The 14857-nt window shown below is 46.1% G+C and overlaps 1 protein-coding gene across 1 annotated transcript; it reads left to right on the top strand.

The window, feature by feature from the left end:
- The first annotated feature begins 9723 nt into the window (after window positions 1-9723).
- LOC123058551 (B3 domain-containing protein Os03g0212300-like) lies at window positions 9724-12317 on the top strand. The gene is made up of 4 exons (XM_044481262.1): window positions 9724-9940; window positions 11186-11257; window positions 11347-11629; window positions 11722-12317. The coding sequence occupies exons 2-4, from the start codon at window positions 11195-11197 to the stop codon at window positions 12027-12029; spliced, it is 654 nt and encodes a 217-aa protein (XP_044337197.1). The 5' UTR covers window positions 9724-9940; window positions 11186-11194; the 3' UTR covers window positions 12030-12317.
- Window positions 12318-14857: the final 2540 nt, after the last annotated feature.

A 14857-nucleotide genomic window follows, 5' to 3' on the forward strand; every position in this document is an offset into this window, starting at 1 on the left:
GGTCCCCATTGTCATCCTCTCCAAGTAAAGTCATCTCCTCGCCCGCGCGCGCTTTCCGCCCGAAACAGTCAGCGTCGCCCTCCCCGCTTCCCGGTGCAAGCGATTGCTCCGCCTTCAAACGACACAAGTGCCGTCCGTCCGTCCATCTGCCGCCCACATTAATGATACGCGGTTGCCGAGGCGGCTACTCCAGCGCCACACGTCGATCCCTCTGCCCGCCCACCATTGCTATATAAACTGCTGCGCCGTCCATAGCCGCAGTCATCCGCATCCATTCCCTTTCTCCTGTCCACACCACTACTGCCCACCATGGCTTCCTCATGCTCCAGCGCTCTTTGGGACGGGCGGACGACGGACCACAAGGAGATGGAAGCCATTTCTGCCGACCGGCTGGCCGGCAGGAGCCGAAGGACGACGACGTCCCAATGGAGAACATGGTAGCCGACGATCCGGCGCCAACTCCCTCCTCCGCGCCATCCTCGCTGGTGCATTACACCATGACCATCGGCGAAGCCCGTGCCCAATATTGTGACAGGGTGAGCCAGATGCGTGAGGAGCAGTTCCGGGAGGCGCAGGCCGACGCCGCCTACAACCACCATCTCCTCGAGGACCACCTGCAGGCGGAGGAGCAAATCGCCACGGAGCGGGTGGAGCAGGAGGCGCTGCTCGACTCGTACCGCTCCGCCCGCAAGGGCCGCCTCGAGCGCTGGCGGTACCGCATGCAGGTGGCGGAGGCTGCGGCCGCCTACAAAGAGGCTAGCAAATAGGGCGATGAAGCGGGCGAGGTGCTGTTTGGCGAGACCGAGGACGAGGCAGAGGACAATGTCGGCTCCGACGGGTCCCCGCTCCGTTGGCGTCAACGAGGCCCTGCTCCGCCGAGGCCCCACGGTGCCAACAATGAGGCAGAGGACACCGTCGGCTCCGCCAAGGCCCCGCCCCGCCAACAACAAGGCAGAGGACACCGCCGGCTCCACCGAGGCCCCGCCTCGCCAACAACGAGGCAGAGGACATCGCCGGCTCTGCCGAGGCCCTGCCCCGCTGCCAACGAGGCCGCGCCACATAGAAAATGAGGAAGAGTAGAACACGGTAGGTCGCCGCCGCTCGGGTCCAAGTAAGGCCACCGCTGCTACCCTCCGTTTGAAGCCAAGCTAGGCGGGTTGACCATTGACGGCCGGTTAGCTTCTTGGCGGCGACGTGGAGTCGGAGAGCTATGCTGGAGAAGAACAATGCTTCTACTTAACAGCTGGTGCAGTTGGCTGATTGACACGTGGGCCCCATAGGCCACATGTCAGTTACGCAACTGCACCTGCAGTTAAGTCACTAAAGCTTCTGTTCGGCTCAGTGGGACACAGGTGGGTAGCTTCGGTTATTTAATTATACCTTCAGCGCACCCCTTTTTAGTTGAAGAATGTATGAAATGCAATGAAATCCGGCATGTTTATATGAAATCCGACCGTGTATGAATGAATTTATTTTGATTAGTTCGAATTCCTGTATCACTGGCATTGGATGAACATGCAAAACAATACGTACTAGCATTATTCCCAGGGTGATCACCTCGTTTGCAGCAGTTTCACATGTACTCCCTCCGGTCCTTTCTAGTCTGCATACAAGTTTTGTCTGCAGTCAAAGTATCTCTACTTTGACCAATCTTATACAAAAAATTATGCACTTTCACAATGTGCGAAGTAAAAAGGAACAGAAGGAGTACAAAGAGTTTGAGCAGCTTTTTAGCGTTTCTGTACATTGCAATCAAACACGCAGGCCTGGCAATTCATAGAGAACATTCAAAACAATCGATGATTATGCATCTCAGCGACTCACATGTTAGAGGCAATATTTACTTCACAATTAAAGAATAAAGAAAAAATTGATCGATGCTGCTGACAGCAAAGGGTGTCCCATTCAAAAATATCAAACGCATGTCTTGCTAAATCAATGAGCAAAATTTGACAAGGTTGTCCCATTCCAAAATATAAAATGCCCACGATTGTGGAATGGGCAGGGTTTGCCATCAGTTCGGACATTGACATGGCACCTCGTGCTAAATAAACCAGCTGTTCTTTTTGTGCAGTTCCACCAAAATCAACCAAATTCGCGCATAGCTTGTATGATTTCGCCCTTATATGTTGCAACGCCTTGAACTTATCGGCACCTCCTTTCTTGTGGTGAAAATGAATGATTCGATGTATTCATGAACATTTTGTGCAGTTGCCATAGAAATCAAGTTGAGTACCCTTGTTTGCACAAATACAAAAAAGTGATTAGTATAAAGCAAACCGTACTGTGAATTGACAGTTTCAACAGGCACATACATGGTCCATGTAGAGAACACTTTTAGAAAAATGGAACTCACCAGAAAGAATCCTAGAACAACATTGTACTCGCGCATCATAGCAAAAAAGATGGAGATTTGTCAGTCCTTCTGAGCTGAAGTTAGTTTGGTCTTGTGGGGAGTAATGTAACCATCCTTCAACTGCTCCTTCTGATGAGAAGATAGACATGGCTTCTTCATCCTGGCATAATTGGAACTAGTCACTTCACGTACTCCATATTCTTCTTCAGTGGAAGATGATCCTGTTGTGCAAAGACAAGAGGACTACTAAATGCTAGCATCCCTGTTTGCTCGAAAAAAAGGAAAGGAAATATTTAAAACAGCACAGATGAAGCACTTCTCAAGGACAATACCACTTTTTCATAACAGTATCTAAACAGTAGCACAACACCAATAGAGATGACAAAGCTCAATCATATGGATGAAATCAGTGGGCGAGTACCAACCTTTGTCAGGAGGCTTATTGTGTAGAGCATACAGATGAAGCACTTCTCCGGAACCACCTGTTGCTATCTACGGTGGTGGCCATGCTTACTATATACTCCTCGATTAGTTTAATGTTTCCAGCATCTTCTTGTGCAGTTCCAGTAAAATATATGGTATCTTCAAAGAAGATCCCTGTTTGCACAAGTTGAGATAATTACATATTACATTAAGAGTGGCATCAAATCAGTGGCAAAACAATTGCTCGTTCCAGCCATAGCAATAAATTAAGATGCAAAACTATATCATTACTTGTGTCATCACAGTTCCAGTGCTTCATTACAGCACCGGGAGTTGATTTTTGTTTTTGTTCCACTTGTTCTTCCCCTTCATCACTTGGTTCAATAATAGACAAGCTTCACCTTCAATGTAAGATTTGGCATGTCAATTAGGGAGCACAAGTATAGTACTAAACTTAATTTTGCGATGAATGTGGCAAAATACAGGCCAGCAGTTGTGAAATATCCTTATCTTACCTCAATGGGATATTACGGTGCACATACAGATTGGAAGTCTTGTCTCCATTTGTGCAGTTCACTAAAATCAAGCAACATTATCGTACAAGTAGCACAACATATGAAAGCACACTGCAGAATCATGTGAAAGAAGGCTAGTACTGAGGTCTCATGATGCAGAATTCAAACAGCTCACAAGAAGAAGATCTGAACCAAATTCTCCTTAATGGATAGGAAGTAAGATCTCCTCTTGTGCAGTTCCATTAAGATCAAGCAATCAAGCAACGTTGTCGGTGTGACATTTTGGTTGAACTACACAAAACACTCTTAAAACAAAAGTGTTTTGTGCAGTGCAACAAAAGGTCACAATGGCAACGAGGTGAAGTAGATAACCCTGTTTACACAGAGGTGCAAAGGAAACAATTAGTGGTCAATAATGGTGGATGACACAGAAGCCAACAAAAAGAAGCATCCACTACAAGAAATATGTCAACTTATGACCTTCTGTCAGTGACCCTCGAAGAATTGGTCATAAATTTATGACCATTTTAGACCAATTGGTCAAAAGCTGTCTGGGGGCTCTAAACCCTAAACCATAACGACCATTTTGGTCAGAAAGGTCATAATTTCATTAGAGGAAATGGTCGTAAAGCTAGTAGCACTCTCCACTGCCTCATGCCTAGCTGATAACGACCAATATAAAATGGTCACTACACTTGAGTTTGAATGAATTAGGATGATTAGGCAGCCACCTCAGCAACCTAGCTTATGTGTCACTATCTAGGTGTCATTTTTGCTTGAGTTTTAATATTCAACAGATAGACGGGGCACACACTAACAGACGGGACCCATTTGATAGGTGGGGCCGAGCGCTTAATTCGCCCAAAAAGATGCACGAGGCAGGACTCGAACCCATGACCTCGCGCCTGGTTTGCTCGCATGCTACCGCTGGGCTAGAGAGGGACAGTTGCTCAATCTGGGAGTTTATCTATACATTATATAGAACTACGGCTTCTCGTATAATTGACAAGTGGGACCTTTCGACCAGGTGGCATCGAACAGAGCAACAATTTGCAACACTAACAGGCGGGACCCATTTGACAGGTGGGTGAGCGAGCGTTTAATTGCCTAAAAAATATGCGCTAGCGGGGACTCGAACCCATGACCTCACGCTGGGTTCGCTTGTTCGTTACCGCTGGGCTAGAGAGAGATTGTTGCTAATGTGTGGGTAGTTTTCCATATAGTATATAAAACCACGGCTCTCACGTATCAGTGACAAGTGGGACCTTCCGACCAGGTGGCGGTGGGTGGCATCAAACAGAGCAACACTGAGCATTTTTCTAGGTCTTCCGACCAGGTGGCGGCGGGCGGCGGCGGAAGCAACCAGGTGACCTCGCCCACGGCCTCGCGGCGGAAGCAACCAGCAGGGGGCGGGGCCGGCAGTGGAGGCGGGGGCGGGGCCGGCAGCGGAGGCGGGGGCGGGGCCGGCAGGGGGCGGAGGCGAGGCAGGGCATGGAGGCAGGGGCCAGCAGGGGCATAGGCGACCGACGGTGGTGGGGGCTCGCCGAGCATGGGAGACTCGCCGCCGCCGCAAGCACACCTCCCGGTATGCACCCATCAGCTCTTCCCCCCTCTCCTCTCTCGTCACCCGAGCAGTGGGAGATGGATTTCAGTCAGATGTTCTTCAGCATAGATGAATTTTGTTGATGCACTGTTAGTAGTTAGGAGATAGCTTGCTTGTTTGGTAGATATTGCATAGATGAATTTTCTTGATGTACTGTTAGGAATTGTTCAGCTTGTTTGTTAAGAATTCTTCAGGCCTTGTGGTTAGGCAATTAGCATATAAAATTTTCTGGAATTTTAGCTTCCATTACTTCCATCCATTTTCATTAATTAATGTTGATGCACTTAGATTGATTTGCTAAGATGCAACAATTTGTTGTCTTTGGCAGATGGACCGAAGCTGGATTTGAGAAGGAGTTAGAAAGTTTTCGAAAGAACATATGAAAGGAGTTGATGATTTCATGGCATTTGTTCGGGAAAATTTTGCCAACGATGCTCACATTCATTGCCCATGTTGTGAATTCCTCAACCGTCCAAGAACGGCTCAAGGAAGAGTGGAAGATCATCTGCTTCTTAATGGGATGTCCAGCACATATGATAGATGGATATATCATGGAGAACCTTTAGACAGACAACCTCAACATTTTGAAGCTGATACAGAGGCCCCTCATATGATGGGTGGTGGTGATGTTGGCATTGATTTCATGGAAAAGGTTTTTCGAGATAATGCTATTTTGGAGGAAGAGGATGGGCATGAAGATGATAGGATTCCTGACCTATTGAAGGATTTGTACGATGCTGAAGATCGTGCTAATGGACAAAAATCGTTGTTTGCTGAGGTGTTAGAGGAGGCGAAGCGCACAGCTCATGAAGGGGGTAAATTTTCAAGATTTACCTTCACCGTGAAGTTACTCCACATCAAGTCTTTCTACCGGATTAGCAATGCCGCATTCAACGCAATACTCCGTCTTTTGAGCTTGCAATTCCCTGATAGTTGTGTTCCCAGATCTTATGATGAAGCATTGAGCATAATCCGCAGGCTGGGGTTAGGTTATGTGTCAATACATGTGTGCCCAAATAACTGTGTCTTGTTTCGGAAGGATTTAGCAAAGCATGACAACTGTCCAAAATGCAATGCATCTAGGTGGAAAGATGCTGATTGAAGAAGTCAATACTAGAGAAGGTACTGAGGCACTTTCCCTTGATACCAAGGCTGCAGCGGATGTTCATCTCGAAGAAATCATCGCATGAGGTACAGTGGCACAAGCTGAAGCGGCAACCTGTGGACAATGAGCTGAGCCATCCAGCGGATGGAGAGGCATGGAAAGAGATTGACCGTATACATTTAGATTTTGCTGTAGATCCAAGGAACATAAAACTTGGCATTGCCACAGATGGGTTTAATCCGTTTGGGAACCTGAGCACGTCTTATAGCATGTGGCCAGTTTTTGTGGTGCCGTACAACCTGCCACCATGGGCATGCATGGATCAGTCCAACTTCATGATGTCATTGCTTATCCCGGGTCCAGATTCTCCAGGAAAGGATTTTGATGTCTTTATGGAGCCCCTCATAGAAGAACTGCTCCAGCTCTGGACTGGTGTACCTACATACGATGCCTTGAGTCCGGAAGAAAAGTTCAATCTACGTGCTGCGATCATATGGTCCATCCATGATTTCCCGGCTCTGCACACTCTGTCTGGGAGGATCACAGCGGGTTATCAGGCTTGTGTCCATTGTGACAAAGATCATTGCTCAAAGAGAATAAGGAGCAAGATCTGCTATATTGGGCACCGCCGCTTTCTTCACCGAAACCATCGCTGGCGAAGAAGCAAAGATTTTAATGGTGAGAATGAAACCCGTGACAAGCCAGCTGAATTCACTAAAGAAGAGCTGGAGCAGCAACTTGAAAAGGTGAAAGATGTGAGACCAGGAAAGCTGGCGAAGAAAAGAAAGCATGAGGAAGGTCAATGTTGGGACCGGAGGTCTTGTTTGTGGGACCTGCCATGCTGGGCTGATATGAAATTAAGGCATAATCTCGATGTAATGCACATTGAGAAAAACATATGCGAGAATCTGCTAGGGACGTTTCTGAACATTGAAGGGAAGACAAAGGACACGGTTAGTTCTAGGCTTGATTTGGAGGACATGGGCATAAGAGAAGATTTGCATCTACAGCACAACGAAGATGAAGATTCATTTGAAATTCCATGAGCATGATATACACTGAATAAAGAACAAAAGCTTGCATTCTGTGAATTCCTAAGAGCGGTGAAATTTCCAGATGGTTATGCTGCTAACCTAGCAAAGTGTGTTACTTCTGATGCATTCAAGCTTTCAGTACTGAAAACCCATGATTGTCACATCCTCCTCCAAAGGATTTTACCGGCGGGCCTCCGAGGAATCATGCACAAGGATATATATGAAGCGGTTGCTGAGCTGGGAAATTTCTTTAGAGAACTGTGCTGCAAACCCCTCAAGTTAACTGTCCTAGAAAGACTTGAAAAAGAAATCCCAATTATTCTTTGCAAGCTCGAGAAGATTTTCCCTCCAGCTTTCTTCATCGTGATGGTCCATTTGGCGGTGCACTTACCCAAAGAGGCAATGCTTAGAGGCCCTGTGCAATACGGTTGGATGTACCCAATCGAAAGAAGGCTTCTTACTTGTAAGCGTTATGTGCGAAACACGGCAAGACCTGAAGGTTCTATTGCTGAAGCATATGTCGTTGACGAGTGCTTGACTTTTTTCTCTAGATACTTTGGTGATGTGGAAACAAGATGGAACCGACCAGGCAGAAATAGAGAGCGGTCTAATTCACAAAGTGGTGATGTCTCTGTTTTCAACCATGGTGTGAACTTTCTTGGAGCCTCACAATACTTGGAGGCTGGTGATGAGTATGACAAGATGGTTTTGTTTGTGCTCAGCAATTGCGCCGAGGTTCTACCATATATCGTGTACGTTATATCTTGTGCACTCATTATATTTTTTTTGCTTGGGTTGGCACCAGCCTAATGTTTTAATTCACATGTTTTGTTGGCATTGCAGGAAATGCAAGGAAGAGTTAAATCAAGAAGAAAGCAATATCAATGTTGATAAAAGGGTTGCCAAGGGGTTTGCTAAGTGGTTTAAGAATCATGTGAGATCTTTAGCCACATGTTTTATGTTTTCTGTGTTATTCACCCATTGTTAAATACCATTGTTTGCTAAATGGTTTATTTGTGCAGATTGGAAAGTTGCATGAGGAGAAGAAGGTCAGTGATGATCTATTTGCTTTGGCATGCTTACCGGATAAGCGAGTGAGAGTGTATTCAACATGCATTGTTGACGGTGTCCGGTACCACACCGTTGACCACGAGGAAAAAAGGAAGACACAGAATAGTGGAATCGTCACTGAGGGGTCACATGATGGTGAGATCATTGACTTCTATGGTCAGTTGAGAAGCATCATAGAGTTGCAGTACAACTCTAGTGGAGGCATCCATCGCTCGGTTGTCTTATTTCGCTGTGAGTGGTTTGAGCTTGGTAGCAAGAAGAGGAGAGACTCTTTTATCAAATATGATGGCCACTTCAAAAGCATCAACACTGCAAGGTGCTGGTATAAGAGTGATCCCTTTATTCTAACTACACAAGCAACAATGGTGTTTTATCTGCCAGACACTCTTTTGCACGGAAAATGGCGAGTTGTGCAAAACTTTCAGCACAGACACTTGTGGAGTGTGACTGAAACTGAAGTGGAAAAGGGCCCCGTTGATGGTGGACTAACATACCAAGATGATGACTCTACGGAAGTTCCGTTGCAAGCTGATGATGACTCTATGGAAGTTCCGGTGCAAAGCAGAGTGCGAAGGGACCGGGAACCTGTGATCGTTGGTGCTGCAATAGTTGAAGGCATCAAGAAAACAAGAAAGGTGGTAGAGGATGGACATGAAAGCGAGGATGAGGAAAACCGGACTGATCATACTATGCTGCAATATTGTAGTGATGATGAGGAAAACAGGAGTGGGCATAGAGTTCCTTGTTTCCGTATCAACGACGATGAGTAGCGAAGGTAAATTTGGTCTCCTTGGTGATCTAATGCTATTTTGTCTCCTTGGTAGTTGTTGTTGATGTGATCCTGATGTAGTTTTTGTTCTACAAATCTCTCCAGGTACCAAAATGCATGAGACTGTGTAGTGATGGAGAGGCAGATGATGGTTGAAGATACAATGCAAAATGATGTAGTTTTGGTGATGGAAGATACAATGCAAAATGAAGATGTTGTTTTGAATGAAGAAGCAAAATGATGAACTGAAGATGTTGTTTTTAGAGCTGTTTTTCTTAGTTTTGGTGATCATGTAGTTTTGGTTGTGATGTAAAAGATTGCAAAATGATGTTGTTTTTGGACTGAAGATGTTTTTTGAACTAAAGATGTTGTTTTTGGTGACCTGAAGATGTTTCCAGAGCTGTTTTAACTGAATTTTTGGGCGCGCTCCATCAGACAGCCATCTGATCCCACGCGCGGCCCCATTTCATTGTGAGCAAAAAAAATATGCGCGAGCGGGGACTCGAACCCATGACCGTGCGCTCGTTTCACTGTGTTTCTACCACTGGGCTAGGAAGAGGCTACTGGTCGTCCACTCTATGCCATCTCTTTTCAAATCATCAAACCAGTCAAGTATGAAACACAGACCTCGCTGACAAGTGGGCCACTCGACCAACTCACTGACAAGTGGGCCATTTTGCTACTCTACCCACTTGACCCTTTTCCCCTGAGCTACCAAAAAATATTGGGCGAGCGGGGGCTCAAACCCACGACATGCTGCTTATTCCACTGTTTTTCTACCACTCGGCTAGTTAGAGGCTGTTGGTTTTGTACTCTATGCCAACCCTTTTCAATATATCAAAACAGAACTCGCTAACAAGTGGACCCACTCTTTTCCCCACTCCTCCTGTCCACTTGACCCGCTCCGCCTCTCCATTATCCACTCGACCCACTCCTCCTCTCCGCCGCCGGCATCCCCTTCTCCTCCATCGACGGTGACGACCTCCCTGGCGAACCACTCCTCCATCGACAGCGACGGCCTCCCTGGCGAACCACTCCTCCATCGACAGCGACGGCCTCCTAAGGTATGAATCCACCGAGTCCTTCCTATTCCTCTTCCTATTGATTAGATTAGGGTTCCCCGACGCATGCTGATTAGGGTTCCATTGTAGATAGAGTAGTAGATCAAGAGGAGGCACCGTCTAGGACACCGACAAGGCCAACAAGCTCAAGCAGTCGTCGTCCCCCCGTGTTCTTTGATTTGCTTTGTTTCCCCCATGTTCTTTATCGACAGGGCCAACAAGGCCAACAAGCATGCTGATTTATGAGTTACTCATATTGTGCCTGCGCGTGCGTCCCTACTGGAATTGTGGTATACTACATGGCTAATGGTCGTATTGTGCCTGCGCGTGCGTTCTGTTGATTCCAGCCCAACTGTCGAGCAATTGGACCACATTCAGAGGGATTTTGTAGACTATTTAGGCATTTAGATTTAGGTCCCTTTTGGCCATGTTCAGTTGATGTGGTGCTACCTTGCTAGGTATGCTAGTTTCCCTGTGGTTCTCTTCACAGTGACATAGAATTCATCAGAAATAGAAAAGGCAGACCGAAAGGGGAAAAATGATGCCAACACTTATAATGTTGCAAGTGTATTAGTATTTTCCAATTTTGTTTGTTTGTTTTTAAAATAAACATGTTTATATTTGTCTAAAAAGATGCAGCGGCACACTAGAGCAGTTAAACTTGTAGGGGATCTAGCCTCCAGTGGCCTTTATCTATATAAACCCTAGCAAAGCAAATTAAGCCAATAGCTCTGAATCTCTGAAATTCTAGTGTTAAATTCAGTTTTGTACATGACTATATCGGTGTCAAGCCAATAGCCTTCATGCGCATATCGACGACTATAAAGTTGTTCAGTTTTGTAGATGACTGTATTGGGTAGGTGTGTTTAAATTGAGAATCTAGGGTTCAGTTCTTAAGTGCTGGGTTCTAACAAAATGTAGCACATGGGAAGATATGGTCCATTTATAGTAGATATGGTTCATTGTAGATATGGTCCATTTATAGTAGATATGATCCTGATGTTGTGTTTGCCATTTATAGTAGACATGGGCACATGGGCAGATATGGTCCATTGTAGATAGAGTAGTAGTATTCCAAATGTTCACAAGTGCATTGCTTTTTTTCTCACTTTTGCTATCATAAATATCCACAAGTGCATTGCTCTTCTCATTTTTATCACTTTTGCCATCATAAACTTGGTTCTGTTCCTATTTATGTCCAGTCCTGTTTATGGTAACTTGTTGTTTAATTACAATGCTGCTTTTCAGAGAAGTGAGATGGCTGGCTTGGAAGGTTTCGAGTTCTTCGAGATCGTAACTGAGAAATCTTGCAGTAGGCAGGTATATTTATCATCACTCATTTCTTTATCATCACTCTGCTGTCTAGTGCTTGATTGCCACATTTAACCACTGATTGACCCTTGCTGCAGAGGTTGCCTGACAAGTTTGCGAAGATGCTCGCCGGCCGTGAGCCCCACAAAGTGAAGCTGCGGGAGGCCGGCAGCGGGCTTCACAGGATGTGGGAAGTGTTGGTGGTGTTTGATGGTGAAGGCCACATGTACTTATGGCCCGGCTGGGAGCATTTCGCCCGTGCACATGAGCTACAGCTCGAGTACTTCCTTGTCTTCCGCTACGACGGCGACACCATGTTCACCGTGAAGATGTTCGACAACACCATGTGCCGCATGTACTACCAGCACGACAACGATGCCAGTAAGCTCTCTGCCTCTCTTCTTCCTGTCCTTTTGGCTTCCTCTACCTGCACGACGACAACACCATGTTCACACTTTGTTGCATTTGGCCAGGCAATGGGAGCAGCAGCGGGGATGACGAGGAGCAGAGCAGGGATGACGACGAGGAGCAGAGCAGGAATGACGAGCAGAGCGGGGATGACGAGGAGCAGAGCGGGGATGACGAGGAGCAGCCTATTCTGGCTGACGACGACCCTGCTATGGTGGTGGCGGATGACGACCTTGCTATGGTGGTGGCGGACGACGACCTCGCTATGGTGGTGGCGGACGACGACCTCGCGATGGTGGTGGTGGACGATGACCTTGCTATGGTGGTGGCGGACGACGACCTCGCGATGGTGGCGGCGCCTGCAATCCCATAGCTTGGCGAGAGGACCATGCCAATTGTGGTAGAGGAGTACATCCGCGTTGGGATTCACCACTCTGAGCGCATCAGGTTGATGAAGGAGAAGAAGGAGGACTGAAGATGTTAAGAAGGTGTTCAGCATGTTAGGTTTAAGCTTGTTAGTGTAATATGAACATGGCAATGTTAAGTATGTCAGGTTTAATTTTGTGCATGCTCATGTATGTTGTATGACAGTGTCATCTAAACAAGTCATGTTTTTAACAATGAATATTCAGTTTGGTAATTGATGGGAATTGAATTTTTTTATGCATGCTCATGGATGAAAGATAAAATTATGGGTTTTTGTGCATGCTCATGTATGAAACAATATAATTTTCATTTTTTGAATGCTAAAAACATGACTCAAACCCTAGCCACGGACGACCACCGTGACTAAATCCGCCGGTTTTTGAAAACACCGTAAAAATTCAAAAACCATTTTTCATTTTTTTGAATGCAAAAGACATGCGTTTTTCGCGAAGCGGCTACAAGGAGGGGCACCCCAAACGGCGCCATTCCATGTCTATCTCAAAGTAGACCCTATTTTACGGACGGCCACCAAAAAGCATGCATTTCCGACCCTCGTAGCTACTCCCGGCAATTGGGACCACCTTCGGCCGATTCAGCTGGAACCGGCTGGAATTTGAACTGCGGGTCCTCCATAGCTTGCTCGTTATTTTCACTAAAAATTCTTTTTAGCTTCACAGGTAGGCATTTCATCACAGAATCAACAACAGATTTGCACGGCTCAAACCCTAGCCACGGACGGTCGCCGTGACGAAATCGACCGGTTTTTGTAAACACCGTAAAAAATTCAAAAAAATCAAAAAAATGGGAGACCTCCGCGTCACATCATCAAATGTGGCCTACCAACTAGCAAAAATACTAAACTTGCAATACCGGTGTTTTCTTGAAAAAGTGTTCTCAAAAACGACCTACCATGAACGAAGATTCATGGCTTTCAAGCCAAACTAGCAATGATATGGCCGCATCCGTTGAATAGTTTCTGATAATATGCCCAAATTGGGCGCATGCCTCCGTCTTGTGATGGCAAACAATGTTGCCAAAGCGAGGTTCCAACTTGTTTAACAAAAAAAAACGTTTTTCATTTTTAATGCAAAAGACATGCGTTTTTCGTGAAGCTGCTACAAGGAGGGGCACCCCAAACGGCGCCATTCCATGTCTATCTCAAAGTAGACCCTATTTTACGGACGGTCGCCAAAAAGCATGCATTTCCGACCCTCGTAGCTACTCCCGGCAATTCGGACCACCTTCGGCCGATTCAGCTGGAACCGGCTAGAATTTGAACTGCGGGTCCTCCATAGCTTGCCCGTTATTTTCACTAAAAATGCTTTTTAGCTTCACAGGTAGGCATTTCATCACAGAATCGACAACAGATTTGCACGTCTCAAACCCTAGCCACGGACGGTCGCCGCGACGAAATCGGCCAGTTTTTGAAAACTCCGTAAAAAATTCAAAAAAATGGGAGACCTCCGCGTCACATCATCAAATGTGGCCTACCAACTAGCAAAAATACTAAACTGGCAATACCGGCGTTTTCTTGAAAAAGTGTTCTAAAAAACGACCTACCTTGAACGAAGATTCATGGCTTTCAAGCCAAACTAGCAATGATATGGCCGCATCCGTTGAATATTTTCTGATAATATGCCCAAATTGGGCGCATGCCTCCGTCTTATGACGGCAAACAATGTTGCCAGAGTGAGGTTCCAACTTGTTTAACAAAAAAACCGTTTTTCATTTTTTGAATGCAAAAGACATGCATTTTTCGTGAAGCGGCTACAAGGAGGGGCACCCCAAACGGCGCCATTCCATGTCTATCTCAAAGTAGACCCTATTTTATGGACGGTCGCCAAAAAGCATGCATTTTCGACCCTCGTAGCTACTCCCGGCAATTCGGACCACCTTCGGCCGATTCAGCTGGAACCGGCTGGAATTTGAACCGCGGGTCCACCATAGCTTGCCCGTTATTTTCACTAAAAAATGCTTTTTAGCTTCATGGGTAGGCATTTCATCATAGAATCGACAACGGATTTGCACGGCTCAAACCCTAGCCACGGACGGTCGCCGCAATGAAATCGGCCAGTTTTTGAAAACATCGTAAAAAATTCAAAAAAAATCAACAAAATGGGAGACCTCCGCGTCACATCATCAAATGTGGCCTACCAACTAGCAAAAATACTAAACTTGCAATACCGGTGTTTTCTTGAAAAAGTGTTCTCAAAAACAACCTACCATGAACGAAGATTCATGGCTTTCAAGCCAAACTTGCAATGATATGGCCGCATCCGTTGAATAGTTTCTGATAATATGCCCAAATTGGGCGCATGCCTCCGTCTTGTGATGGCAAACAATGTTGCCAAAGCGAGGTTCCAACTTGTTTAACAAAAAAACTGTTTTTCATTTTTAATGCAAAAGACATGCGTTTTTCGTGAAGCTGCTACAAGGAGGGGCACCCCAAACGGCGCCATTCCATGTCTATCTCAAAGTAGACCCTATTTTACGGACGGTCGCCAAAAAGCATGCATTTCCGACCCTCGTAGCTACTCCCGGCAATTCGGACCACCTTCGGCCGATTCAGCTGGAACCGGCTGGAATTTGAACTGCGGGTCCTCCATAGCTTGCCCGTTATTTTCACTAAAAATGCTTTTTAGCTTCACAGGTAGGCATTTCATCACAGAATCGACAACAGATTTGCACGTCTCAAACCCTAGCCACGGACGGTCGCCGCGACGAAATCGGCCAGTTTTTGAAAAGACCGTAAAAAATTCAAAAAAATGGGAGACC

Source organism: Triticum aestivum, chromosome 3A (assembly GCF_018294505.1).
Source record: "Triticum aestivum cultivar Chinese Spring chromosome 3A, IWGSC CS RefSeq v2.1, whole genome shotgun sequence".
Classification (NCBI taxonomy): domain Eukaryota; kingdom Viridiplantae; phylum Streptophyta; class Magnoliopsida; order Poales; family Poaceae; genus Triticum; species Triticum aestivum.